Source organism: Felis catus, chromosome A1 (assembly GCF_018350175.1).
Source record: "Felis catus isolate Fca126 chromosome A1, F.catus_Fca126_mat1.0, whole genome shotgun sequence".
Taxonomy (NCBI): Eukaryota; Metazoa; Chordata; class Mammalia; order Carnivora; family Felidae; genus Felis; species Felis catus.
Window position 1 is genome coordinate 70,198,803 of NC_058368.1, and position 27,588 is coordinate 70,226,390.

A 27,588-nucleotide genomic window follows, 5' to 3' on the forward strand; every position below is an offset into this window, starting at 1 on the left:
AAAGCCTCTACACCCAAGGAATACTAGCGAAGACAATATAAACAGGTGGTAAGAATGGCAAAGAAAGTGTAAGGCACAGTGATCACTAACCTGGACCAGGAGGTGGCAGTCGGAAAAGAGTTCCCAGAAGAAGACCCACCTTGCATTACAAAAACATTTGGCAGAAAAGGGGAGAAGGGAGTTCTGGGAGGAGGTACTGCAGGTACAAAGGTATAGTCACACTTGAGCAATGATCAAGTCATTCATTGGGCATGATGGGAAAAGTAGAGAGAAATGAAGCTGGGATTTGTGTGCTAGGGACTGTGGATTTCCTTCAGAAGCCAAAAACACCTGGCACTATTTTAAGCAAGGGAACAAAATAACCAGTTCTGCATTTTAGAAGAACCCCTTGGGTAGGGCTGAGGAGGTGGGTTAAGGGGAAGACCCACATGGGCTCTTTATCACACCTGCCTCCCATCCCACAGCAGAGTCCATCACAGAGCCCACAGCCCCCATGTAGGTAGCCTGCTGTCCAGTGAACCCATTAATTGAGATAGGTTTGTGGAGAGGGTGATAAAGTGGAGTGTGGAGATGCCTGTGGACAGAGAGCTGGAACTTGAGCACGAGGTAGGGAGGAAGGCTGAAATTACAGACTTGGAGAACATCAGTCTAGAGGTGGGGACAGAGGAGCCTTGAGAGTAGTTGAAATTCCTGGGGGAAAATGTGAAGGGGTCTGTAAAAAGAAACCCTGGGGCCCCAACACTGAAGGGATGGCAAGAAGAGAAGCCATGGAGGGAGACAGACAAAGGGGCTGGAGAAGAGGAATTTGGGAACAGAAAGAAGTTTCTAAGACATTCACAAGGTAGAAGTGATTGCCAACCACATTATTTTTCGTGCTTGGTGCCTCTAAATCTGTATCCATTCTTATGACTCTCAATCTCCATGGTTAAGTCTATAGAGTCAGAATGGAGGGTCCTCTCTCATCTATTCTTTCCCCACAGACCGACTCACATCTCAGCATGTGATGTGGGCAGCGACAGCCACAGTGGAAGGGGTGACTTACCATCTCTGCTGGTGGCTAAACATGGTCTATTACATTTCTAGATCACCACTAATAAGACTGAACATCTTCCTAATATTCTCAGCCATGCGGTTGTTATAACAGGTTGGTTCTTAGCAATGACCCAAACTCTATCATAACTCTACTTAAAAACCATCTTTCTCTGGCAAAATGAAATGACCACCAGAACACTAAGAAACTGTATTCTAGTTCTAGTCCACTCGTTCACTAGTTATGTAAATGTGAGCAAGCCGCGTAGCCTCTCTGGACTCCACTTTCATTTCTGAGTAAAAATGTTGAATAAGATGATGGCTAGAGTCTCTCTGCACAACACGGTTTATCTCGCCGTTCTCTGTGGGAGCTTTAAGGCTTCTGGGGGTAAGGAACACTCCTACAAATCGTGTTATTTGAGCCGATGCCCTATGGGGGATGGGACAACTTTTTAACTCCATCTTACCTGTCACCGTTCCTATTTTTTCACATCACAAGAGCCAGAACATGTGGCATGTGGAGTATACTTAACTGTACCCAAGAGAATTTGCTTTACTTTGTGCCCAATCCATGATGTTTCCCAACAAAAACATCAGTACCAGGTGCTGTAAGCCACCACCAACAGTAATGCATTCTACTTCTGAATTTCTGCTGGAGTCCTTCAACAAAGGCAAGTCCTGTGATCTCAGACACCACCGCAGAGCAACGGATTCTTAATGTAGATACAATCCCTGGTGCCTTTTTGAAAGACGCTTGTTGTCTCACACTGACTATGAGACAAGATGAGAAATGAACACGGCACAGAGGACTGCTAGGAGGTCTGTATAATCAGAGGACAACCAGGGATGCAGACACATTAAAAGAAAAAAAAAATCAACAACGAGCCGAAAGAGACTCAAAGCATCCTGATGTTGCCACTAATATCCAGGGGATATATTCTTCACTAGAGAAACCATTTAATGGGAAAGAAGCGACACCTTTAGATGTAAAAATAACCTAAAAGCTTACAGTCTACCTTACATACATTGACAGCTGTGATGATGCTGATTAAAAGCAAACTCAGCTCCTTCCCCCATTCCTTCCGTGGCCTACGATGCATTAAACAGAGGGGATGCCTAACAAATGGTATTTGAAGGAATTACCAAGTAAAACCTAGGCAGAAAGAAAATGTGGCTTGGGAAGGGCAGGGCTTTGCCCTAGAGTCAGGGAATAACAAATATCTGGAAGTATCATAATGATAAAAACAAATTTTTATGGATAACAGCCAACATTTCTATGCTCTTATCCTAAGTGCACATTTAAATCTTATACCATGATAGGAGGTGGGTCCTAGTATTTTCCTTGTTTAAAAGAGGAGACACTAAGGCACAAGGGATTAATACTTTGCCCAAGACCTCAACACATTCAATAGAAGCCTGACTTCTAACTGAGGCTATCTGGCCTTTGACTATTAGAAAAGAAAAAAAGGGGGCACCTGCATGGCTTAGTTGGTTAAAAGCATCGGCCTTCAGCTCAGGTCACAATCTCACAGTCTGTGAATTCGAGCTCCCATGTCGGGCTCTGTGCTGATAGCTCAGAGCCTGGAGCCTGCTTTGGATTGTGTGTCTCTCCCTCTCTCTGCCCCTCCCCCCACTCGCACTCTCTGTCTCTCTCTCAAAATAAAATAAAGACATAAAAAAAAGTTAAAAAAAAAAAAAGAAAGAAAGAAAAGAAAAGAAAAGAAAAGAAAAGAAAAGAAAAGAAAAGAAAAGAAAAGAAAAGAAAAGAAAATAGGTAAAGAATATGAGCATGCAAGTCAGAGAGGAAGAAACCCAAATATATGATAGTAGGAAAATCTCACCACTAAGCAGCAAAACACAAATTAAAGCAGGGAAACACCATTTTCACTCCTCTGGTGAGGACACAGAGAAATGGAAATGTCAGTTGTTCCAACTTTTTGGGGAAGCAACCTGGCAATATTTAAAGCATTAAAAACACAATAACCTCTGACCCAGAGGTCCCACTTTGGGGAACATCCTTAGAACACAAGTATTTTGTAAAGAGGTCACGTTGTGTACTGTGCACAGATTGTAGAGACTAAAAAAAGGAAAATAACCCAAAATGTTCATGAATATGGAGATGTTAAATAAAGTGCATAATACCCATATCTGTAATACCACACAGCTATGAAAAATGAGTAAACTAGACCCTCTACAGCCCCAGAGGGACATCTACAAGATACTTTTAAGTGATGGAACAAGTTTCAGAGTCATGTATATATATCACGAACATATTTTTTAAAAAACTGCACACGCTATATATGTGTGTATGTTTCCACGAGCAATCGGTTTGACACCAGGGGAATTACAACACGTTAGTAACACTAGTGCTCTCTGGGTGTCGGGGTGGAGGATGAAGGGGAAAGATTAACTCTATATAACTTTGGATATTTTCACTTATTATAGCAAACACACTTATTTTTACTTAAGTTTCAGTAAAGACGATAAAATAAATTCCTGTAATGAATACTTTCACAGTCTAAGGACCCACAAAACATAGCTATAAAAAAAACATTATCCCACAGCCTATGCCACCCAGCACTTCTCAAAGTGACAGAAACCAGCCCTCCTCTTAAAATAACCTGTGGTTGGTCCATACCGTGGAGGTAGGAAGAACTGGACTGGCTTTTCCCCGGACCCTGCTGCTGCTGTCCTGCTCACAACCCGTCTAATACTTTGGGTTCAGCAGAAAGGAAAACATGAAGAAAATGGACAATGACAGAGCCGTCATCTGTAAAAACTGGTATTTGCTTAGAAGTCAAGAGAATGATTCGTCTAAAACAAAGGCTGTTCCCCTCACTCCTGTGAGCCCTACCTTTAACCACTAAAGACACACCCTGACAATGCTTTCTTCCTCACCTAAGATGCAATTATGGACCAAACATTCAAAGCGTTTCCAGAAGGACTGCCACAGGCTTCAAGCATACTCTGTATCTTAAGTTCATCTCTGAGCAAGCAAAACAATTAAATGCCAGAGACCGTGGCCAACAGCATCTTATTTTGAGGATGAGTTATCAGAAAAACATTGTGCTGGCTGTTGGCTTAAACAGAATAGGTTGGAACAAGAAGACTTAGCAAATTCCTTTGAGGCCAGAACATATATTTCTTAATTTAAAGAGCTGTCATGATTTGTTTCCACTACTTGCAAGGTATCTAATGCCCCGGGACCACTATCTCGTCCTCTGTGTCACAAACCAATAATAAAGCACAGAGAATAAGGAGGCCCAAGAGATGGAATGCTGGAATGCCTGCTGACCTCATAAACAAAACCCCAGCCACCTCCGTTGTATAACACAATGACATAGTTCTCTGGATTAGGATACAGGGAAGGAAGCATCTATTACAGACTTGGTTTAAAAAAGTCAGAAAAGGTATCTGTGAAACTGTTTGGGTTCCAACATATACTGCTAAGCCTGGCCGACTGACCCTTACTCAACCTCAGTGAGACTATAAAGTTTGAGACACAGTAATTCATCTTGTGTTCAACACAAGGTTTACCTAGAAAGATTAAGTTCACTCGCTAAAAAGTTATAAAGTAACTGAATGTGAGCAATTTTGGATTAACACGAAACAATGCTTTTCTTTCAGAACCACTTGGGGAGACAAAATTAAGGTGAGTTGCTGTTCTCTGAGTACCAAAGAAACCTACAAAAATAGAAAAGCTGTGAAGGAAAATATAGGGTGGGAGCATGAGGGTTTTCTTCATACTGTCTTTACACAAGGAGGTGACATATATGTACCAATGACACCTAGGATAAACATAACCAGTGAAAAACATTATTAAATGAATCATACTCGGGTTTACAACCTGATTGCCTTACCCCTTGACTTTGTAGAAGAGAAACCAATTGACGAACTTTAACTACAGTTTATGTAGTTAATAAAAATGTTTATAAGACCATGTGCTCTAATACTGTAAGTGCTGTTACATTTACAACAAACATGTATTTGGTTCCATATTAGACAACAGGAGGAAAAGAAGAGATTTTAGGGTAGATACGGTGTGTCTTCAATAAGAAAACAACAAAGACGTTCAGTACTAAATGTACAAGCAATCTAAGGGCCGAGAATGTACAACATATTCTGAAAACCTAGGCCCATACCACCCTTGTCATATGTCAAGGGCCCCCCTCCATTATATTCCAAAATGAGACATCAGTTATTTTTGTACCGAAACAACTTCCTGTCACTCATATCCTGTTTGTTATGTCTCAGTCACAGTGGAAGACAAAAGCCGGGGCAACAGGATGAATGCAGCAGAAAGAGGAGCTGACCAGAGAGGAGCCTGCCATTAAATCACACAGTCAGTACCTCCTGCCTGACTCCACCGCTCGCCTTTTCTCTGCAACTTATTTACCTGTGGCCTGACCTCCCGCGGGAACCTTCCTTACACCTCCATCCCTGGTATTGACTTCTTGGCCTCTTCATCCCTGATTAAACTCTTCTCTCCCAAGTGGCTATGCACACAGTCTCTTTCTCCTTCACCCTGACCCCCCACCTCTACTTCAACTGCAGATTACACAAATATGGAATCCATTCCTCTCAAGATCAAGAGGACCAGCAGTCAGTCAACTCCCTGCTTCCTTAACAGGTACAAATGGTCCCCACCCGGACACAGTGGAGAAGGTTATAAACTAAGCTAAGACCACATTGGTGCTTGGAGCCCTGGACTGTGAAGGGCTGAGAGTCCCGCACAGTCAGGCCTGGGCTCACCCACCCTGCAACACCACACAAGCATCACAAGTGTGCCAGTAGCACGCTGACTCATGGCAATACATCTTCATTCTTCTTTTTTTTCCCTTTGAAAAATTACTTGCTGCCCTTTTTCTATCTTCTGAAATAAAAATATTTTTAAAACACTTAGGAGCTGGGGTCGGGGGCAGAAATAACAACAGCGAAGCCCCTTATAATGCTTTCTTTTTCAGGCTTTGACCATGACCACAGTAAGAAATACGTTTATATCACAACCCAATACATATACACATACTACATTGGGCTGCCTGGGTGGCTCAACTGGTAGAGCATGAGACTCAGGGTAGTGAGTTCGAGCCACATGTTGGACACAGAGATTACTTAATAAAAAAGTTTTTAAATAACATCTGTCATTCTTAAGGGTAATGTATTTAATATTCTCTATTCAGTTCTATTCCATTTATATTTTTTAAATGTCTGGGTCATATAATGTTAAGTTAAAGAAGCCTCATGTAAAGAGCGCATACTGTACGATTCCACTGATAAGAAGGTCTGGAACAGTCACAACTAATCTACAGTGACATATAAAAACAGCAGGCATATCAGCTGGGAGGGGAGGACAGGATAGCCTGCTGGAGTGCTAGAAGCGTTCTATGTATTGATCTGCGTGGTGGTTATACAGGTGCCCAAATGTGAAATCCACTGAGCTATCCAATTAGTGTTCCATGTAAGTTCTACTTCAATTAAATTAATTAATTAATTAATTAATTAAGCAAAGCAAAATAAAAAGAAATAGGGGGTTTAAACTAATTAATCTGATTTAACCAACCAAAACTGCTTCAACTAACCTGTTACACACAGTTTGAAAATAGCTCTAAATATCTTTGTGTGTGTGTGCGTTAACTCTCTTATATATGTTATCTCATATAACTAAACTAAGGAAAGTTTAAAAACTTTCCTAGGGAGAGCCTGGGTAGCTCAGTCAGTTGGGAATCCAGCTCCTGACTTCGGCTCAGGTCATGATCTCATGGTTCATGAGTTCGAGACCCGCGCTGGGCTCCACACTGACAGTGCAGAGGCTGCTTGGAATTCATTCTCTCTCTCCCTCTCCCTCTCTCTCTCTCTCCCTCCCTCTCCCTCTCCCTCTTTGCTCTTCCCCTGCTTGTGAGCTCTTGCTCTCAAAATAAATAAACTTAAAAAAATAAAGTAAATAAAAATTTTCCTAGGTCTTAGGATTGAGAAATATTGAATTATTATGCTGGCCAACTACAGGTAGTCAGTGAGAGAAGAAAGGAGGGCACAACTCCTGAATGTCTTCACAGGGAGAAAAAAAATACAGATTTCTAATTAATCAACATTAAGCTCAAACAATATGAGTCTTCTCCTAGGTGTCCACGGTGTTCACCCAGTAAGTGTAGAAAGTTACTTTCCAAGTTCTGGATTGCATTGCATATATTATCTGCTTCAATAAATAAAATGGGTTTAAACATTCTGCTTTGAGAAATTAAGAGCCCCCCAAATATCCAGAAACAAAAAAAGTGAATCTCAATGCAAAATACGATGCATAGAAGTTCATAGCACAAAAACACATACACACAAGCCAAAAGCCGTCCCAGCTTAGTAGGCGGTTACAATGGTGACACTAAAATTAGCTTTAATAGGCAGGTGCTAAAAAGATACTGTGGTAACAGTCAAGTCTTGAAGAAAAACAATACTCTCAAGTCCTAGCCAGGGAGGGAGATTTTATATTTTAGAACAGCTATGTTGTCTTAAAGTAAAGGTCAATGATGAATGTCAGTCTATTTATAATCGTATATGGATAAACCATGTTTTCTATTACAGTGTTTAAGATGTGGGTGTGTAGGGTCTCTATTACACTGTATTCGCAGAGAAGAAGAAAAAGGCAGTAACAGAGCAAGAATGGAAATGGCTGGAGAAGACAAAGATATTTCTCTCATTTAAAAGAGAATCATTCATAGATGCGCACAAGGAGACAAGTACAAGGATATTCATTGTAGCATTGTTTGTAATGGAAAAAAAAATTGGAAATAACAGAACAGCTAAAATAAAATGCTTACATGGTGCAATCAAAGGGATGAACTACATCTATATACCAGCTTGGACAGATCTCAAAATCAAAGTTGAATTAAGAAAGAAAAGTACAGAATAATATGTTAGCATTTATATAACATTTAAAAAAATTTTTTAATGTTTCTTTTAATTTCATTTTTGAGTAAGAGACAGAGCACGAGCAGGGGAGGGGCAGAAAGAGAGGGAGACACAGAATCTGAAGCAGGCTCCAGGCTCTGAGCTGTGAGCACAGCGCCTGATGCGGGGCTCGAACTCACAGACCGCGAGATCGTGACCTGAGCCGAAGTCGGGTGCTTAACTGACTGAGCCACCCAGGCGCCCCACATTTTTAAACATATGAAAGGAACACAACCATGTAGATCATTATGATAGATACACTGGGAAAGATACAGAGATAAGATGGAAGTAATCACAGGAAACTCATAACAGTGTCTGTCACCGCTTGAGGCTGTGGAGGAGGAAGGGAATGGAGTAAGGATGGTGTTTAAAAAGAACTTTAACTATAGTTGATGTTTTATTTCTTTAAAAAATATGGAAGCTAAAAGGACCACAGAGTAACAGGGTTGAATCTGGGTCATGGGAATAAGGTCAGCTGTTTTGATCTTTGTGATTTTCAGTAACTTTAAGGTTTCTCAAAATTATTAAAGACAAGTGTAACTTTTTTTTTTTTCATTCAGAGTGACCCAGAGGCAATTTACAAAACTCAGGCAACCCCTGTTTGGTTTAGCAGTAGGACTGTCACAGACCACCCTCTTTGGAAGTGTGTCTATTAACGTGAATAGGGAGAGCGTATGTGTGAACATAGTAGGTACCATGTTAACGTGGGAAACTTTACCTGTGAGTTTTGGTTATTTCTTCAATACTCGTACTCTGGTAGTAAACATTATGGAAGGGCAGGGACACAGAATAATAAAAAGAATAATCTGTACGGCACTTTCCAGAAAACAAGACTAAAATCTCCCCTCACATTTAGGACAGAAAATAGAGAGCAGTAACCACAATGTCTTTTTTAACGATTTACTACAATGTAATTGTTAATCATTTCAATAGATTCCATCCTGGACAAGCTAGGAAATGAGAAATATTTCAGTATCATTCTATGAAGGGCAGAAGACTGAAGATGTTTATTACCTTGGCAAGTTCAGGCAGGTAGCTATCTAAACCGGAACCAGAACCTTCCAATTTGCTTTGTTCATCATCTAAAATGGCGAAACAGATGACCTGAGTTACTTGTAATTGAATGTATTTTATTTAAAGCAGGAGGTCAAAGGTCTCTTATATTCACCCTTGAATGCAGTGGTTTCCAACTCTAAATGCCCATTAAAAACACCTCAGAGCTTTTAAAAAAAAATACTTACACCCAGGGTTGAGAACCAAATATTTAATAATTGATACAGCATGGACACTGTCTAAAAAGAACTGATATTAGTTATGAACACCAGTCTGCATGGCCACATCCATCAGACCCACTAAAATGCCTGCCCAGGTCCCACCCCAGGCCAACTAAATAAGAAAGAGAATTTTTTAAAAAGTTTCACAGAATTTCTAAGGTACAGCCAGGGTTGAGATTCACCGGGCGAAGAGCCTGAAACAAAACATGAATTGTCAAGAACATAGCCAGATTCTTCCCACCAATGAGGCTTCTGCCCATCTTAACTTTGTCTTAAAAAATCTAAAGGATAGGATTAATGACAGTAATAACCACAGTATTTTAAGTGCTGATTTTGTGCCAGGTACTCGAGACACATAATCTTATTTAATCTTCCCATCGACCAGCAAGTTCTGTTTTATTCTTACTTCACAGATGGGAATACCAAGGCTCAGAATATGTAAGTAAGTAGCTTGCCCAAGGTCTCACAGCTGAAAAATGATATTGCGGAGACTTGAACTCAGTCTTCTTTTCTGCCCCGAAGCTGTGGCTCTTCCCATTTAAGGTTTCCTGATAAAAATGTTGTGAGGGTAGTAAATTCTAATGTGACGAAATCTTTGCTCACAAACTCTCTGTGAAGAGCTCACATCTGCCCCAGTGCTCACGTACCTGGCGATACACAGGCTCCCTATGCCCTGAAGTATGCATGTCCCTGGAGAAAGCGAGGTCTGCTTACCCTCATGAGAGTCTCCGTTTCGCTTTTCTTGCATTGCAGCCTCAAAGTTGAGCTGGAGAATCTTGTTGAGAGTTGTGATCCATTCTTCCATTTCGACTTCACTGTCTGCAGCCAAGAGGTAGCTACTTTTGTCCTGCATCTTGAGCTCAAAAGCAAAACGTCTAACTTTGTTGTTCTGAAATGGAAAAGGAGTACAGAGACACATTTTAAGAGAACTGGAATGGCCTTAAAATTTTTCCTCTTTATTATTTTCTGACTGATGCTATCTCATTGGCATTTGGGGCCAAGCTATTTAAAAATGCACGCCCCTGGGGTACCTGGGTAGCTCAGTCGGTTGAGCGCCTGACTTTGACTCAGGTCATGATCTTGTGGTTCATGAGTTCGAGCCCCGCCATCAGGCTCTGCAGAATCAAGCCCCGTGTCAGGCTCTGCGGAGCCTGCCTAGAATACTCTCTCTCTCTGCCCCCCCGCCCCTCCCCGCTCAAAACAAATAAATAAACTTAAAAAAAAAATGCAAGTCCCTTCCCCACAAACCCTCATCACTCTCTACCTTCCCTGCTTTATTTTCTCCATAATTTTATTTTCCCATCTGACACATCATGGATTTTACTTGTTGCCTGTCTCCTCAAATGGAATGAGAGCTCCTTAGGGTAGAGATTACTTTTGTTCAATGCTACATCCAGATTTCTAGAACACTGCCTGGTACACAATAAGCTCTGGGAAAAAAAATTTACTGAGTGAATGAAATTTCACTGAAAATTTTCAACTCCTCCAGCTCCTTTTTTTCCTTTGATGAAGTAGTGCGTGGTATCCCATTTTATAAAGCAAACATTATCTCTCAGTGTGTTTGACCTCCTCATCTGGAACTTTCCCATCATTTGTGAGTCCCCAGAGCTATTTGGACACCATGTCTACAGCCTTCCCTCATGCCTCTAGTTTTTACACCTGTCAAAGGGTGTCCAGCTCCAAGTACAAAGACAGTAGTCACATGCATTAAATGATGGAGGATGAAAGTGCCCTAGATCAGGGTTTCTCAGCCTTGGCACTGCTGATGCTTAAGGCTGGTAAGTATTGTGGGAGTTGGCCTGTGCACTGCAAGATGTTTAGCAGCATCGCTGGCCTTACCCACTAGATGCAGGGAACATAACCCCAGTTGTGAAGATTAAAACACATCTCCAGACAGTACCAAACCTCCCCTGGTGAGCACAATCGTCTCCAGGGAACAGCACTAGAAAGAAGTTCGGCTCTAAGGACCACAGCCCAAGATTCCTTGCATGTACAGGCTGAGGGCAACCTGTAGGGGGCAGAGTAGCCCTCACCCACTAGCAGCTGACTGGCTAGCCGCAGTCCCTGAGAGGCTCCTCGGTGTAGGTGGCAGGGACGCCCTGACTCTCCCCAAGGTGGCCGTGTTCTTGGCAGCGTGCTTCTCAGAAACACGCAGGCCACACAAGCTACGTACATACTGCCCGCTGCGGGCGCCTCACTTCACGTCAGGGCCAGAATCAGACAGGAGTCAAAAGGCTAGGTACGAAATATGTTTTCTGTCCCAGTCACAACTGTGAAAATAAGTTAAAAGTGGGGGAGACATCAGGCCTTGGTTCTAAGTTATTCCTCTTTCTCAGCCTGATCTTCCTAATCTGAAAATAAATGTAATCAACTTCAAGGTTCTAAAATGCTTTTCGGCCTTAAGATGCTACACTGGATTACTTGCAGGTTTATTTAAAATCTTCAGTTTATGCATTTCTTTAAACCCATAGCATTAATCAACTACTTTTTTTTCCCACAATGTCCCAAAACAATTCAAAAACAAACAAACCACAGTGTTGGTGCTTAGCTTCCAAACAGATGTGGATAAAAACAAATTATTTAACTCTTTGAAGCCTTAGATACAATTCATCAAATGTTAAACACCATCAGCCACATCTGATGAAGAAAGAGTATGAAGGAAGAGAATATGAAGAATATGAAGGAAGAGGTGTTCCTTAAAGTCAGGACCTAAGGTCATGGAGGACACTGCACAGGCTGACCGACAACCTGGGGATGCCGGATGCACAAATCACCTACACGCTGTGCCGAAGACAGGCGACAAAACTCTTAATAGTTTTGCTTTAAACTTTTCTTTAAAAGAAATGTCTGAAGATTTAACTAGAAAGTAACTTGAAAGGTCTCTTAGCTCAAGAATACAAATGAAACCCCTACTTGGAAATCCCACACAAGAAGTTAATTCACTGTCATTGACCGTTTCTGGTCCTGCCTACTTTACACTGTGAAGAAACGTACTTTGATGTATTGAGAGAGAGAGAGACACAGAGCATGAGCAGGGGAGGGGCCGAGAGAGACAAAGAGACACAGAATGTGAAACAGGCTCCAGGCTCCAAGCTGTCAGCACAGAGCCCGACGCGGGTCTCGAACTCACAAACTGCAAGATCATGACCTGAGCCAATGTCGGACACTTAACTGACTGAGCCACCCAGGCGTCCCTGGGGCTGTTTTTAAATTGGTTTCCGGTAATCAAAAATACCAAGATTTAAGTAAAATTTTGTATTTCTGGATTTTTTTGCTAAAAACAAGACAAAAACAGATCATCTGGCCCCCTTGAACTGGTAGCTCCGCCCAGCATCAGCCACAGCGGGGAGGCGGCTGGCGGCCCCACAAGACGGGACCATTCGTGCTCCAGTTTGTCACAGAATGCGATGCATTCCCTCTTGCTTTCCACGCAGGCCTGTTCTTTTACTTAATTTTCCTGCTTGGCTCCTGCAGGTGTCTGAGTATGGACCCCTAATTTCCACTGCTGGCTTGATGGAGGAAGAGGGTCTGGACTCGCTCTCCCATCACAACCACTAGAAAACTGAACAGAAGAGATGAAACAGCTGTTTGCGGATATTTGACCACAGGTAGGGCAGGACCATGACCCCTGCTGGACGGGACATAGATGAGCTGCACCCTAGCAGCCCTTTAGCTTTCTGCTGGAGGCGGTGTCTGGGTTGTGGCCCTGGAAGGGGAGCCCGACAGAGCCCTGCGGTCCCCCTAAGTTAAAGAGACTGAGCAGAGTTCCAGAAGACCAAGGTGGCTATATTACACAGGACACAGTTTCCAGAATGAGAGCTCTTCCAGAGTTCTCAGCACGTAAGACAAAACAGATCCAAATCTAGTAGTAAAAATTCTGAGTCATGCATTCATGACGTGTCCATGTTCTGTTTGTAGGTTCTGCCTTAACAAACAGTTTACCAAAAAAAAAAAAAAACCCACATCAAAATGAAGACAAAATAACCCAAATTGCAAGTCACTAGAGATAAAGAGAAGATTAAGAAGAGCAGGGACATCAGACCCCCAAAACAACAACATAATGGGGTGTCTTCAAATTCGAAGGTAAATTTCACCTTGGATTTCTACATACACCCAAACTATCCATCAAGTTTGAATGCAAAACCAAAAATATTGGCAGATACGCTAACTCTCAAGAAATTAACAACTTCGACATTCTTTCTCAGGAAGCTACTTGGAGGATGTGCTCCTCCAAAATAAGAAAGTGGAACAAGAAAGAAGACATGGGATCTCGGAAACAGGGAATCCGACGCAGGCAGGAAGGCAAAGAGTTTCCAGAATGATGGCTATCCAGAGGCTGAGACAGCAATTCACCTAGATTAGAGCAGGAAGGAGGGCTGCAGGAACTAAAATCCTACCTTCCATAATGTCCAGAAGTGATGAATAAAAAGCAGCGGACGTGCCTCTTCCAGCATTATGGAGGCACATTCCAGAAAGAAGAGTGAAAACAGCTGAAAACGATCACGTCAGGGGAGTGGGGAGCGGGTGAGGTGGAAGACACTCGGGCAACAAAGTGCTCGCAGGGTTGCCTTTCTGCACTGCTTGACAGTTTAAACCAGATGAATGAATTACTCGGGATGAAAATGCAATGTAATTTTCAACATGTGAGTACATAAACAAGTACACACCTGAAGGTCAGGCCGGAGAGCTGTGTCTCTAACCTCAATCACACTGGCCCCACAAAACGACCTTTCTTATTAGAACTGAGCTTCGGGCCAATGTCATCAGCCAACACTGAGTCATTTTAGGAAGAATTCTCTGATAATGGTGACTGCATCTATTGTGAGGAGTTGTCAGGGAGATTGTTCATTAACCACACAGTGCCCTCTGTCTCAGGGCCCCCATGAGAAATGCCTGAATGATCTTCATTCTGAGATTACTCGGGCAGCTTCTGGCTAACTGGATTGAAAGGGTCTCCAAGCTAGGAAGCACAGAGCCCAGTTTGTCACCCACCCACAGCAGGTTTTAGGTCTCTTGAACACCTATGCTTCTTTCTTAGCTTAATTCTTGTTCATCTCCTCCCTACCTTGACTCCTTGTTCACCTCTCCTGCCTTCAAACACACTTTAAATCTGTGCTATCCTGTGTTTTATGTTTCCTTGTAAGTTACTGCCTTAGACCTTTCTGGAAAGTGGCAGGGGGGTGGGGAGATGGACGGACAGATGGGGAATCTGGCAACTTGCTTTCAAAGACAATTCTGTTAAGGTTTGGAAGGTCCTACACCAAAACAGCAGCTTTCGGTCCTACACCGAAACTGGTAACAGCAGCTCCCTGGGAAAGGGAGAGATAGGGATCAACAGGGACCTCCAGTTTGTAATGGTCTGATTTTTTTTTATAATGTGAGTACAGTTATGCATTATGTATGATTAAAATTAATTTTTAAGTGTATTTATTTATTTTGAGAGAGAAAGAGAACCAGTAGGAGAGGGGCACAGAGAGACAGGGAAACAGAGGATCCTAAGCAGGCTCTGTGCTGACAGCAGTGAGCCCGATGAGGGGCTTGAACTCACTGAACCACTAGGTCATGACCTAAAAATAAGGGGCACCTGAGTGGCTCAGTTGGTTGAGTCTGACTCTTGATTTTGCCTCAGGGCATAATCCCACAGTCATGGGATTGAGCCCTGAGTCGGGTTCCATGCTGAGCATGGAGCCTGCTTAAGATTCTCTCTCCCTCTCCCTCTCCCTCTCTCTCTCTCCCTCTCCCTCTCTCTCTCTCTCTCTGTCTCTCTCTCCCCCTCTCACCTGCTCGCTCTTGCTCTCTCTCAAAAAAAAAATAATAATAGTAATTTTTAAGAATAACTCTACAACTGCAATAGCACTAACAAAAATATTCAATACTGACCAAATTATTACCATGTGCCAGCACTGTTCCAAGCTCTTTTTTCATATATTAATTAATCCTCTCAATAACCATATTCAATACAATTATTCCAATTTAACAAATGAGGAAACTGAGGCACAGAGAGGATCAGTGTCTCCAAAGCTACACAGCTGGTAGTGGTAGAGCAGGGATTTGAACTCAGTCTGGATCTGAAACCCAGTCTCTTGATTAATCCTGTTATTGGTACTATGAGAGAAATGATAAAACTCATCACGGAGATGCTAAGAACTGTTCTGAATATTTCCAAATGAATTCATCCAGTCCCCTCAATTTACTCTACTAAGGAAACATGATCATGACCCACATTTTGCACATGAAGAAACTTTTGGTAATAGCCTGGCCAAGGTCACACAGCTATAAAGTGGTTGAGCCTTAAACACTGGAGCTCAGCCCCACGGTGCTCAGCCGACTACAACAGAAGTCTGCCTGTTTCACGTGTATCTGATGAAAAACGAGCCTTTACTTACCTGACAGCTGTTCTACCTCCTCCCCCGATACTGCCATTCTTGGAAGTATTTGCTTAAATCTGCAAATTCACAGATGGTACTTTTACAGATCAGAAAACTTGATGATAGAACTCTACTCATATTTACCTGAACCACACCCATACAGGAATCCAGAAATATCGATCCTTTCGGTTCCTTGGAGATCTTTTCATCTTTATAAAAATTCAAATTGTAGGATCCGTCACCAAGTTGAATCAGGTGGAAAAACCGTCTTTTAAATGACTGGGAGAAAAATACATACACAGCTCTTGTTTCAAAACGAAAAGAGTCACAGTCCCTACCAACCACTCACAGCTACACACGTGTTTTTACACAGTACACACGTGTAAAAACCGTTTCTATTCTCTCTAAAACCAATCTAATCCTGGCCAACGCCCCAGGTAAGGGTGAGTTAAGACTCTCCATCACGTCTAATAATTTCAGTGCGTTTAAATTCTGAGGAGGTGGTTCACTTAACATTCATGGGTCATTTTTTCTTACCCACAGCATTTGATATTTTTACATAACCACCCAAAAGCAGTGCGATGAGCTCCAATTTGGGATGCAGCACAGAAGGATGGAAACTTTCTCAAATCCCCAGGGTTTCTTGCTCACGCAGAAGAGGAACTTTTCTCTGCCTCGCGACACGGAACGATTTTCCAGCCTCAGGATTATGACAGTCCGCATTTCCCTGGATTTCCTTTTTCTCTCCCTGTCCACCCTCCCTCCCTTCCATTATGGCTCTTCTCTTCAGTATTCATGCTGCTCTTCCTCTGCTCCTACCTCTTTCCTGAATGGCTTTTTATACTAGTTTTGCTCTTCTCTTTCCAACCCCCTTCCAATCAAACTATTTTCCTTCCAGTCCTCCAGCTTTGCTCTTGTTCACCTTGCCACAGTAGACCTCCCAAAAGTGCTGAGACTTAGCCCCTGGGTGATGTGCTTGCAGGTGCCACGATCGCTTTTGTCGTGGGTACAGAGAAGAAAGCCTGTGTCGGCAACTGTGCCTTCGCACCAGCCCAATGATGAAGATCTCGTCACGCTGGTGGTCGGGCACGAAGCAGGGGAAGTGGGTGCGAGCAGGATGGTACCACTGGAGGTTGATCACCAGGGAGGCATCTTATTGACCAGACAATGTCACTTTTGTCAGGAAGAACAACATGCCCATTCATTTTGAGCATGATTCCCGAGACCTATAGCAAGAAGGGTTTCAGGAGAGGGGAGTGCAGGGTGATGGACTGCCTTACCCTCATGGTTACGCTTATTGCACTGTTCATGTTGCCTTTGTACAGCCACCCATGCTTGGTGATCCCGCCCTTCTGAGAGCCGAGGGAGGCAGCATCCTAGGAGAGAAGGAAAACCACAATTGGTCTCCAGTCACTACTAATCTTATCTGCTGTGACTCTGGTCAAAAGGAAAATCATTCAACTGGTGCCGGCTTGCCCCATCGTGCCCCATTACTGGAGTTACCATCTGCCACAAGTCACTTTAGAGCCGGCTCGGCAGGAAAAGAGAGGGAGAAGCATCAATCCCTGAAAGCTCTAGTCCATTAAAAGGCAAAGCTAGTTCCAGTCCAAATTTTTTATTTTTGAGTATTTAATGAGCCACAGAAAGTACATACCATACTTGACCACTCAGGTTGTAAGGTCCTGCTGGGTTTCATGAAAAATATTTTCAAATTACACTCCCCTATAATTGGAGGACAAAAGCAAATTCCTGGAAAACTTCCCAGAGGCTCAGTTCAGGGGAAGGTGAACGAAGAAAAGAAGGAAATGTGAGGCAACAGAGAAAGGAGGGATGAGAGAAAAGGATTGGGCAATGGAAAAGAACGAAAGAGAGAGAGGAGAGGGGGAGAGTTAGGAAAGAGAAGGGACGTGGCTAGAAAAATAAAAAAACATGCTTCTGCACGTTCCAGCTCCAGCTGTGAGCTCTGGTGCAGGGAGGCGGGCATGGGGTTGCCAGTTGCTGCTGAAAATATGTCAGGCAAACACTCGTACATGTAACAGACAGATGACAGGTGTGTACGTATGTACACACACACACACACACACACACACACACACACACACACACAATCTGGCAGACTGCAGCTGGCCCTGGCCCTGTGGGCCCCTGCCCCTCTAAGGCGGTACCTGATGGACGTTCAGTAGGTACAGGAGGACGAGAGGGCCACTCACCGTCATGTTACCCAACTCACATCCCATAAGACCAGTCTCCAATTATGATCTTTATTTTTGTAATCAAAGAGACAACTGCAGAAAGACCCATCTTCTGTTTTGTTTTAGACCATCTCAATGTAATGTTGGTGGTTTTACTGTTCTTATTATTCATAAGAACAGAAATAACTCATCTGTTTAGGATTTGACAGTTTTCAGTGTGCCCTTCACATGCGTTATCTCGATTGGTCCTACTCTTACTACTAATCAGCACCAAGTGGTTTTACTATCTTGTTTCTCACTTTGGACGGTCACTTACTCTTCCAGAATTATTTTAAAAGTGGTTTCTAAAATAATTTCCCACCATGGGCATTGTTCACATTCTTGAATGGCTGGTGTTACAGCTTACCTGATGATTAAAAAAAAAAAAAAAGGAACCTCTCCCCCCTAAACTCACAATGAGGCAGCCAATACTGAGCAGGGGAGATGAGAAACGCAGAGGACAGCTAGCCCTGACTTGTTATTAGGTCTCCCTTGCTCAGTGGCCAGTCACCTTAATGCCCAGCTCTCTCTATAGATTTCTTCAAGAGAAGGGGGAGTGCCCTTGTTTAAGAATAAAAGAAAGAAAAAAGCTTCTTGATACCATATGCGTCACTCAAACCCATCATTGAAAGAAAGAGCCATTTAAAGTCTACTGGCGGTTCGTTTCAAGATAGTCTGCTGAAAAACAACCTAAACTTAAGGTCTAAGTAATCTTGGTGTCTCTTAACAATGTAGCCAAATCTTATCCAGGCCTTTGAAAATGATCTCGGAACAAATAAACAAGACAGGAAGAACTTGCAATGCTAAGCAGTCAAGTTGAAATGGAGACCTTATTTCAATCAATCCAGTAATACATCGAATAAAAATTCTTTCCCCGTTTCAAGAAACATTCCAATTCCCCTTTTGGCTTAAATGTTGGTAATTTTCCAACAGATCTTGTAAAGTCTGTAAACGAAACCAGTTTCCAGATCCGCAAGCGATAACCTTACCTCATCTTTATCAACTTCCTCATCGACTTCATAGACGTGAACTGGAAGTTTATCCAACTTGGCCACTTTGCTTTAAAAAGAAGAAAGAAACTTGTTTTATAATTACCTAATCCATGAAGAGATGCACTTCTTCCCCCATTAGAGGAACAGACATTTAACAAACTCAAAGCTGTTCCACTCGGCTGAAGAATAAAAATAATCGACACACTACTGCTTTGCAAAGTGGGTGATCCAAGAGTTAGAGAGCCCGCAGAAGCCATGTAGAAGAGCGGGGCTAGGTTGTTGGGAGTTAGATAGGTATATTAAAAATGGGAAAGTGCATTAATTAATAAAGACTTGGTAGAACAAGGGGGAAAAAAGACTTGGTAGAATAACTTTTAAAATGAAGTTTATAAGAAAAAATGGGAACCGGGGTCATGGTCTTCAGAGTGGGAACCACAGTGTTAATGATGATGGTGTTAACAACGAAAGTACTGAAACAGCGGCCAGCATGTATATTAAACGGTATGTTCTAGGCACGGCGTTTCCCATGTATTACCTCGTTCAGTCCTTTAGACGGTGGGGACTGGTGGTAGTAGGACCATTTAATAGATGAGGAAACTGAGGTTCACAGAGGGCAGAGAGAGCAGATGATGAAGGCAGACTATAGAATCTATGTTCTTAATCACTGTTAGTATCCTCCCTCTCTTTCTTATCACACAACTGCAAAATTATTAATGCCAAAGGTAAAATCTACCAGCAGTGAAAGTATATCATGCAGTCAGTATGCTACAGCTCGCAGTATGTTCTAAGAAAGCCATGAGAATAGTATGAACCAGACTATCCGTGAAGACAGGTTCAGGCAATCAAATGGACAGAATTTAGAAGTCCCCAAATAAGTACTGGGTAAATACAGAACTAAGGAGCACACCCCATCTGGAGAAGATAATGCTGGAAGGGAGTGTCTTCAGCTGAAGTTTAAAAAGAGTCAATGGGGAACTTGGCTAAACACTCCCAAGGAGTGGCTGAACCACACAAAGAGGAAAAACAAACATCTAGGTCCACTGAGAATAGTTTCAATGGTTTAAACTCACAGATGCAACAAACATAGAGAAAAATATATTAATAGGGTTGCAAGTAAAATTTTCATTGGTGATGGCTACTTTTGATACAATACAATCCATCATTATTTGATTTCAATTTTCATAATCAACTATTACCTAAATTTACCAACTGCATCATTTCAGGATATCCTGAAATGGAACATGTCCCCTCAAGGCAAGAGACCTACCTCCACCTGGTTCACTATAATGACCACTGATCAATCTAAACACACTTGTTTTGGGTGTATTCCAGAACCCATTAATACTTCAAAGAAAGTAAGAAAATTGTCTGGGGAATGCTTGTCTTTGATTTACTTTTTTTAAACATAAAATTTATTCAGTATGACATGCTTTTTATATTTCTCCAAAGTATTCTTTTAAAGGTAAGACACACTGTAGCATTTACATTTTCTTTGTTTTCTATTTCTCGCTGAAAGTACTCCACCTGTTCTATCAGTGGTACCCTGGAAACAATCACTGGCCATAACTAAACCATCCATGTTTATACCATTTACTAATCCCAGAGTACTAGGTTTGAGTCCTATTATCAAATACCCTGGAAGCAATAGCTACTCCATTTACATACAAACCATCTAGAAATATGTTCTCCAATTACTCTGATTGCATGTGAAGTTACATACCTCTTTAAGCCTCTCGAGTACAAAAAACACTGCCCACGTGTATCACCCCACCTTGTGTGGTCTGACCATTTACTCACTTTGGAAGTTGTCGAAACTCTCCCGAGTAATCTTCATATTTATAGTTCACAAGATGCCAGTCAGAGTTATAGGTTTTGATGCACTACGGGGTGAGGGGAAGGGTATAAAAAATAGAAAGCATAAGAGGCAAAGAAAAAAGATATGTGATGGCTTTAGGAGAACGTTTGGGAAGGTTTACGAATGTGCAGCCACACAAACATCAAAACAATTCTTTCACTTCGATCCTCCCTTGCCTGAAATTCCACTATCAGAGGTTCCTATAAAGCTTAAAAACCCCTAAAGCCTTACCCTTGGGGATGGGTCACTTTAAGTGCCCATCATTCATGATCAGAGAGCAGATTTTTACAAGGGGAAAAACTGCACCTCACGTTGCTGCATTTACATAACAAACAATGTACGGCTTCTGAGTTAAAAGCACTTGTTTAGGGAGCATTGTGCCCTCTACTAGAACATGAGAGTAGGTGGAAAGTGTGAACCTAAAAGACACTTTCATGGTGTTTACTAATATGACAACTAGATCTGTTACCAAGTATAATACAAATCGGCCCTTGGCTTTTCCTTCTATTTATAGGGGCCAGAGTGAGGTTATTAGGAGAAAAGATTTAGATTCCAATTCAGTGGCACTGTGACATCATCGCGTGCACGCACATGCATGTGTGAACAGGATGTACAAAGTAGGGAGCTTTACGTTCTATGATACCAACCTACACAGACTGCTGTGGGGCCCAGGGCCCATCCCATGCACAACAACACCATGATGATTATTCTGAATGAAGCCACTTGGGAAATAACTGTGCAAGGACACTAAGACCATCCTCCGTCCCCTGGAGGCTGGAAACAAATCTCCCATATGAAAAATACTCTCCTGGACTAAGAAGTTAAAAAAAACAAAACAAAATAAAACCATAACAAAACAAAATCCTTATCACCAGAGGTAGGGACTTGAAAGTTGAGAAAGCTACGGAAATAAACCTTGTTATTTTTTTCTAATCTCCTACTGCAGGCTAAATTCTGCTTAGAATTCCTTACTAATTAAGGCTCCCAAACACCTGTTTTCTTTATCCTGTCAATTCCTCCCAAATTTATTGTCTCTTTGTCTAAAATGTATAAAAACTGCCTGCCTTAGTCATTTCTTGGGGTCTCAGTTTCATTTTTTGACCTCCATGTGCACATAATAAAACTTTGAGTTTTTTCCTATTAATCTGCCTTATATCAATTTAATTCCTAAGCCAACTAGAAGAAACCCCGGAGGGAAAAAAAAGACATTTCTATACTCCCTACACTGCATTAAACTACCTCACTATTCAATAGACTCAACGGACCAGCACGGTGTCTTTCATTCATCTATCCAGGAGGAAGCACTGAATAGTGTGTAGACTAAAGATTATAAGGCTGCGTCCACCAGATCCTCAAACACAAATGAGTCAAAATCAATAGGGGAAGCATTTGATTGAGTTACCAACAGCTACCTTGATTTTCTGTATAGTCAGCTCTTGGCTACACATATGTAAACTTCAGTGTGGAAAAAAAAAATGAATTAAGTGAAGATGTAGTTGAATGTATTTATGTCTTACCTGGTTGACTTCACTCCGGCTGTAACTAACACTGTGATCAAAGTCTCTATTCTGCTCACTCTACTTCATCATTTTTATGGTCAACCTTTTTTATCTGTTTCATGGCTTATGCCCAAAGGCCTTCTGAGGCAAACTCTCCTCTACCCCAAAGTCATGAATAGAACTACAACAACGATAATGGATGCTTCCCTTGTGCCAGACTCTATGATAAGCACTCTATGGGCAAGGTGGCGACAGGCAGATAGTGTAAGATTTTACATTATTGTTCTGAAAGGTGGACTAAATAGCAGAGAAGGGTTAGGAACAGAGTTGGATGGTGGAACTGAACAAGTTTCCGATCTCTTTGCCATGTAGTTACAAATGTTTTTGAAGACTATTTCACTCTTGTAAATTCTCCTCAAAAATATTTTCAAAGCATTTTCACATTCAGAACATCTGACATCCATACTCAAAATTACATTCCAAACCAAGTGTGATTGCAGAATTACCTGTATCCCTAGGTCCGCTAGCACAGCAATTTTAGGTCTGACTAGGTATGACACAGTCTTGTGCACATGCTCCTACTCTGTTCAGGTTTTCGAACAAGCACAGCAACCAAAGTCATACCACTGAAGTCTCTTTCAGGATATTAAACCTATTCTGAAGTATAACATGCACCTGCCCAGTTAAAAAGATCAACGAGCAAGCACTTGCATACAATCAGGGCATTTATGAATGAAACACCTGACTGCCCAGATTTTTAATATCTTAGGTAAAATGGGTCAGAAAGATACTTATGTTTAAATGTTTTAAATTATAAGAAACTGTAAGGAAACATAGTTGACCAGGTTAAGTGGCCAGAGAGTCATTCATTTGATAAGCCCCTGTTGACTGTCCACATGGCAGGCACCAGCTGAATTCCAAGGCTGAAGCCTGGAATAAGACAAGCAACCTCCACCCGTCCGGGGATGCAGAAAGTCTAGGAGATGAGGGGTTACATCAGAAATCAGTCTCTGGAGAACTGGATCTCCAGAAAGACAGGGATCTGACTGGCTCATTTCATCAGTGACCTTTCAGACTCGTGAAATTCAATCATATTTTCAAGTTAATACTGAAAGGTTTTTGAAGTTGTTTTTTAAAACAGCCGTTAGGTCATTCTCCGCTGGACAAGAGGATAGAGAGGAAGTGCTGGCTGTTCCACTCCACCCTTGTGGCCGCGTCCCAAGAGGGCTCGTTCCATTGGCTCGGGCAGCACAGCATGAAGTTGTTATTGCTCAACCTACAGCAGTCAAAGAACTGAGTGGAGAACTGTGCCTCAAAAGCCATATTTTTTAAGCAACTGGGAGAACTGAATTAGTAATTAATAAGTTTGGAGGTGAACAAACTCTTTCTGGAAAAGTCCGGATAGGTAAGTATTTTCAGCTTTGAGGGTCACGTGATCTCTGCTGCAAACATTCAACTCTGAGTTATCACGTGAAAGTAGGTCACAGGTGACACGTAAACAAAAGGGTGTGGCGGTACTACAATGAAACTTTATTTACAAAAACAGGCTGCAGGCCAGACAGTTGCCCGTGGGTCAGTCACACTGCGTCTGCATCCTGCTTGATACTAAACATTTAAGACTACACAAACGTATCTGGCTCTATTTGTCCAGAATTATTTTTACTAATATAGTAGCAAAGGAGGTAAGGCAAGAAGTTACCTTTCCAGAAGGATGAGAGATCACACTTTTACGATTTTCAATACATATTTAATTTTTTGAAAATCTCAATGGAAATTAAATACTGTTACTACAATATTGTTATCTTAATTAGTCTTCACTTTAAAAAGCATAGATTCCTTGTGGGGGTTGGCCATGTTTATCACCTAAAAATCAACTAGAAAAATAGGGTTAAAGACCCATCATTTTTAAATGAAAGAGCGCTTCAAGAAACAAAATTAAAATAACCTAATTAGTTCATCTAAAAGCACCTGGAAGAAGAAACAAACACCAATCTAAAAAAAATGCAATCCAAATGCAATAATTTCTCTTTCCTCTTTAACAGGTAATCAGTATCTGTATGTTCAAATAAGAGTGATAATAATCATATACTGATCAGGAATATTCACGCTCTGCTCATTATCACCTGGCATCTCATAAAGACTGAATTAGTCTTGAAAATAAGTTATAAGTAGAAACATGTAAATGAATACATAAATGTGTGTACTGAGTCTCCATTAAAAACAATGTCAACAATAAAACCTCAGCCAAAGATTTCCAGCGAGTTCCTAAGTTACCCGTATTCCATGCCTGTAAGTTCTATAGCATTCATGCTTTAAACAGGCGTCAGAAATGACCCCTATTAACATTTCTGTCCACATTTCAGACTCTGAAAACCCCATACTGTTCTCCTATTTTCCATTATAAAAATGTAATTACCTCTCTGATACTTCCTTGAAAATATCATTGAAATTTACAGAAGGGGGGGTGTAGGCAAAAAGTGACTCTAAGATAACGTGTACATTAACGTAGAAAAGGCACATTACCTCCGTAACAAATAAGCTCTGTGCTTCCTCTTGCGCATCTGCGGGGACCGTGGAGCACTTGTAGCGACCCTGTCGTCTCAGAGTGGCCGTCTGTGAAGGAAAGCATGGGGACAGGGTTTGGTTACTGGGAGATGGAAAGGCGCCAGCCTCGGGGTGCAGCCGGGCCTCGCATGGAGACAGTCCCTTCTTCAGTCTCCGCCAGTCCTGCAGAGACAGCTCTTCTCCTTCCTCCTTGGGTCACACACCACGGATCCCTTTTGGTGCCAGAAAGTTCAAAGACGGGCATGGGGCAATAGCTCCCACTTCTTTCTGAGTCAGAAGCCCAGTGAGCCCTCCAGGGAGTCCTTCCGCTCCCACCAGGCAGGGTAGGCCCCCTTTCAGAAACCCTAACCCTCGCCAGCCCCAAGTGCTTGAGCTAGTCCCACTACATTGCCTTTTACTTGTCTTAATTGCCTTTTTCTAGTGTAAAATAGACATACCATAAAATTTACCATTTTTTTTCCAGATTTTATTTCATTTTTTTTAAAGTTTATTTCTTTACTTTGAAAGAGAGTGAGAGCAAGAGCTGGGGAGGGGAAGAGAGAGGGGGAGAGAGAATCCCAAGCAGGCTCCACACTGCCAGTGCAGAGCCCAATGCGGGACTGGAACTCATGAGCTGTGAGCTCAAGACCTACGCCAAAATCTAGAGCGAACACTTAATGAACTGAACCAACCAGGCGCCCCAATTTTATTTTTTTTTAAGCAAACTCTACACCCAGTATGGGCTCGAACTCATGACCTTGAGATCAAGAGTCACATGCTCTACCTACTAAGCCAGCCAGGCACCCCCATTTTAACCACTTTCAAAAAGTGTGCATTTCAGTGGCATTAAGTACATTCACATTGCTGTGCAACCATCATTACGTCCATGTTTTCTTTTTTCCAGTTCTATTGAGAAATAATGGTCATACATCACTGTATAAGTTTAAGGCATATACAGCGTGATGGTTTGATTTAAATCTATTGAGAAATGAGGACCACGATAGGTTCAGCTAATGTCTATTCTCTCACTCAAATACAATAAAAAGAAAGGGAAAAGGGAAAAAAAAACCTTTCTCCTTGTGATAGGATTTGCTCGCTTAAGAACCGTCCTAGATACCACACAGCCATGTTCACTGCAGTCTCCAGGACATCCCTAGTCCTTATTTATCTTATGACTGGAAGTTGGACCTTTTGATCTCCTGCATCCAATTCTTCCTCCCCATACCCTCCATCTTTGGTAACCACAAGGCTGATCTCTTTTTCTATGCCTTTTTGTCTTGCTTAAGTTGTTTCCCTGTCTTGGCTACTGTAAACAATGCTGCTATAAACACTGGGGTACAGATATCTTTTCAAGTTAGTATTTTTATTTCCTTTGGATACAGTCCCATAAGTGGGATTACTGGATCATACTGTAATTCTACTTTTAATTTTTTTTAAGTATTTTTTTTAAGTTTTTTATTTTGAGAGAGACAACGTGAGTGGGGGAGGGGCAGAGAGAGAGAGAGAGAGAGAGAGACAGAATTCCAGACTGCCAGCTGCCAGCTGCAGACCCCAATGCTGGGCCAGAACCCCCAACCATGATATCATGAACTGAGCCAAAACCAAGAAGTCAGATGCTTAACCAGCTGAGACACCCAGAAGCCCCTCTATTTTTAATCTTTTGAGGGTCTTCCATACTGTTTTCCACAGTAGCTGCACTAAACCACAATCCTACCAACAGTGCACAGGGTTTCGCTGTCTCCACATCTGTGCCAGCATCTGTTCTCTCTTTTTGATGACAGCCATTCTAGCAGGCATGAGGTGATATCTCATTGTGATTTTAATTTGCATTTCCCTAACAACTAGTGATGGTGAACATCTTTTCATGTACTTGTTGGCTTTTTGTATAACTTCTTCAGGAAATTGTCTTTTCAGGTCCTTTGCCATTTTTAATCTGGGTTATTTTTGTTGTTGTTGTTGTTATTATTGAGTTCTATGAGTTCTTCATATATTTTGGATATTAACCCCTAGATATGTGGTTTGCAAATATTTTTTTCCCATTCCATAGGTTGTTTCTTCACATTATTGATGATTTATTTTGCTGTGCAGAAGCTTTTGAGTTTGGTGTGGTCACACTTGTTTTTTTTGTGTTTTTTTTAATTGTGTTTCTTGTGTTTTAGGTATTAAAGCCCCCCAAAACAATTATCAAGACCCACGTTAAGGAGCTTTATTCCTATGTTCTCTTCTAGGAGTTTCATGATTTCAGGTGTTACATATAAGTCTTTAATCCATTTTGAGTTCATTTTCACTAGTAGTGTAAGACGTGGGTCCAGTTTCATTCTTTTACATGGGAATAGCCAATTATCCCAGCAACATTTATTGCCTTTTCTCCATTTAGTATTATTGGCTCCCTTGTCAAATATTAGTTGACCGTATATGCTTGGGTTTATTTGGGGCTCTGGATTCTGTTCCACTGTTCTACTTGTCTGTTTTTATGCCTATACCATACTATTTTGATGACTACAGCTTTATAGCAGAGCTTGAAATCAGGATGTGTGATGCTTCCTGCTGTGTTCTTCTTTCTAAAGATTTCTTCGGCTCTTTGAGGTCTTTAGTGGTTCCAAATGAGTTTTAGGACTATTTTTTCTACTTCACATTCATCTCTTACTTGCCTTTTATGTCCATGCTTGGTCACTGCCACACCCCCAGTGCCTCACAGCATGGTAACCAGGCAAGTAGAAGGTGCTCAATCACTATTCGTTGAATGGACCTATGAATTGTGAATGCTACCTCCCCTCAAGAGGCTCAAATGCTTACTTTAAATAATAAAATGCCTCATGACTTTAGGCAGGAGCAAATCCACTCTAATTAACATCAT

At 41.8% G+C, this 27,588-nt stretch overlaps 1 protein-coding gene and 1 long non-coding RNA gene across 30 annotated transcripts in view; one reads left to right on the forward strand and one right to left on the reverse strand.

Annotated features, from left to right (window-relative positions):
- Nucleotides 1-27,588, reverse strand: part of DOCK9 (dedicator of cytokinesis 9) — a 291,308-nt gene that overhangs the window by 111,264 nt on the left and 152,456 nt on the right. For all 24 annotated transcript variants that reach the window (XM_023252831.2, XM_023252829.2, XM_023252810.2 and 21 more), the window contains exons 3-9: nucleotides 24,711-24,800; nucleotides 20,631-20,713; nucleotides 18,831-18,900; nucleotides 16,891-16,986; nucleotides 15,755-15,889; nucleotides 9,957-10,131; nucleotides 8,983-9,050 (exon numbers count right to left, since the gene is read on the reverse strand). In XM_023252831.2, the coding sequence (XP_023108599.1) occupies nucleotides 8,983-9,050; nucleotides 9,957-10,131; nucleotides 15,755-15,889; nucleotides 16,891-16,986; nucleotides 18,831-18,900; nucleotides 20,631-20,713; nucleotides 24,711-24,800 (717 nt within the window). The remainder of the gene's footprint in view (nucleotides 1-8,982; nucleotides 9,051-9,956; nucleotides 10,132-15,754; nucleotides 15,890-16,890; nucleotides 16,987-18,830; nucleotides 18,901-20,630; nucleotides 20,714-24,710; nucleotides 24,801-27,588) is intronic.
- LOC109498988 lies at nucleotides 4,353-14,710 on the forward strand. Of its 6 annotated transcripts, none has more exons than XR_006596375.1 (5): nucleotides 4,353-4,681; nucleotides 5,284-5,472; nucleotides 5,584-5,659; nucleotides 12,717-13,325; nucleotides 13,448-14,710. It is a non-coding gene; the product is annotated as an uncharacterized LOC109498988 (long non-coding RNA). The 6 variants fall into 6 exon arrangements; XR_006596377.1 differs by having other exon boundaries at nucleotides 12,717-12,850; nucleotides 13,161-14,710; XR_002741795.2 differs by having other exon boundaries at nucleotides 12,717-14,710.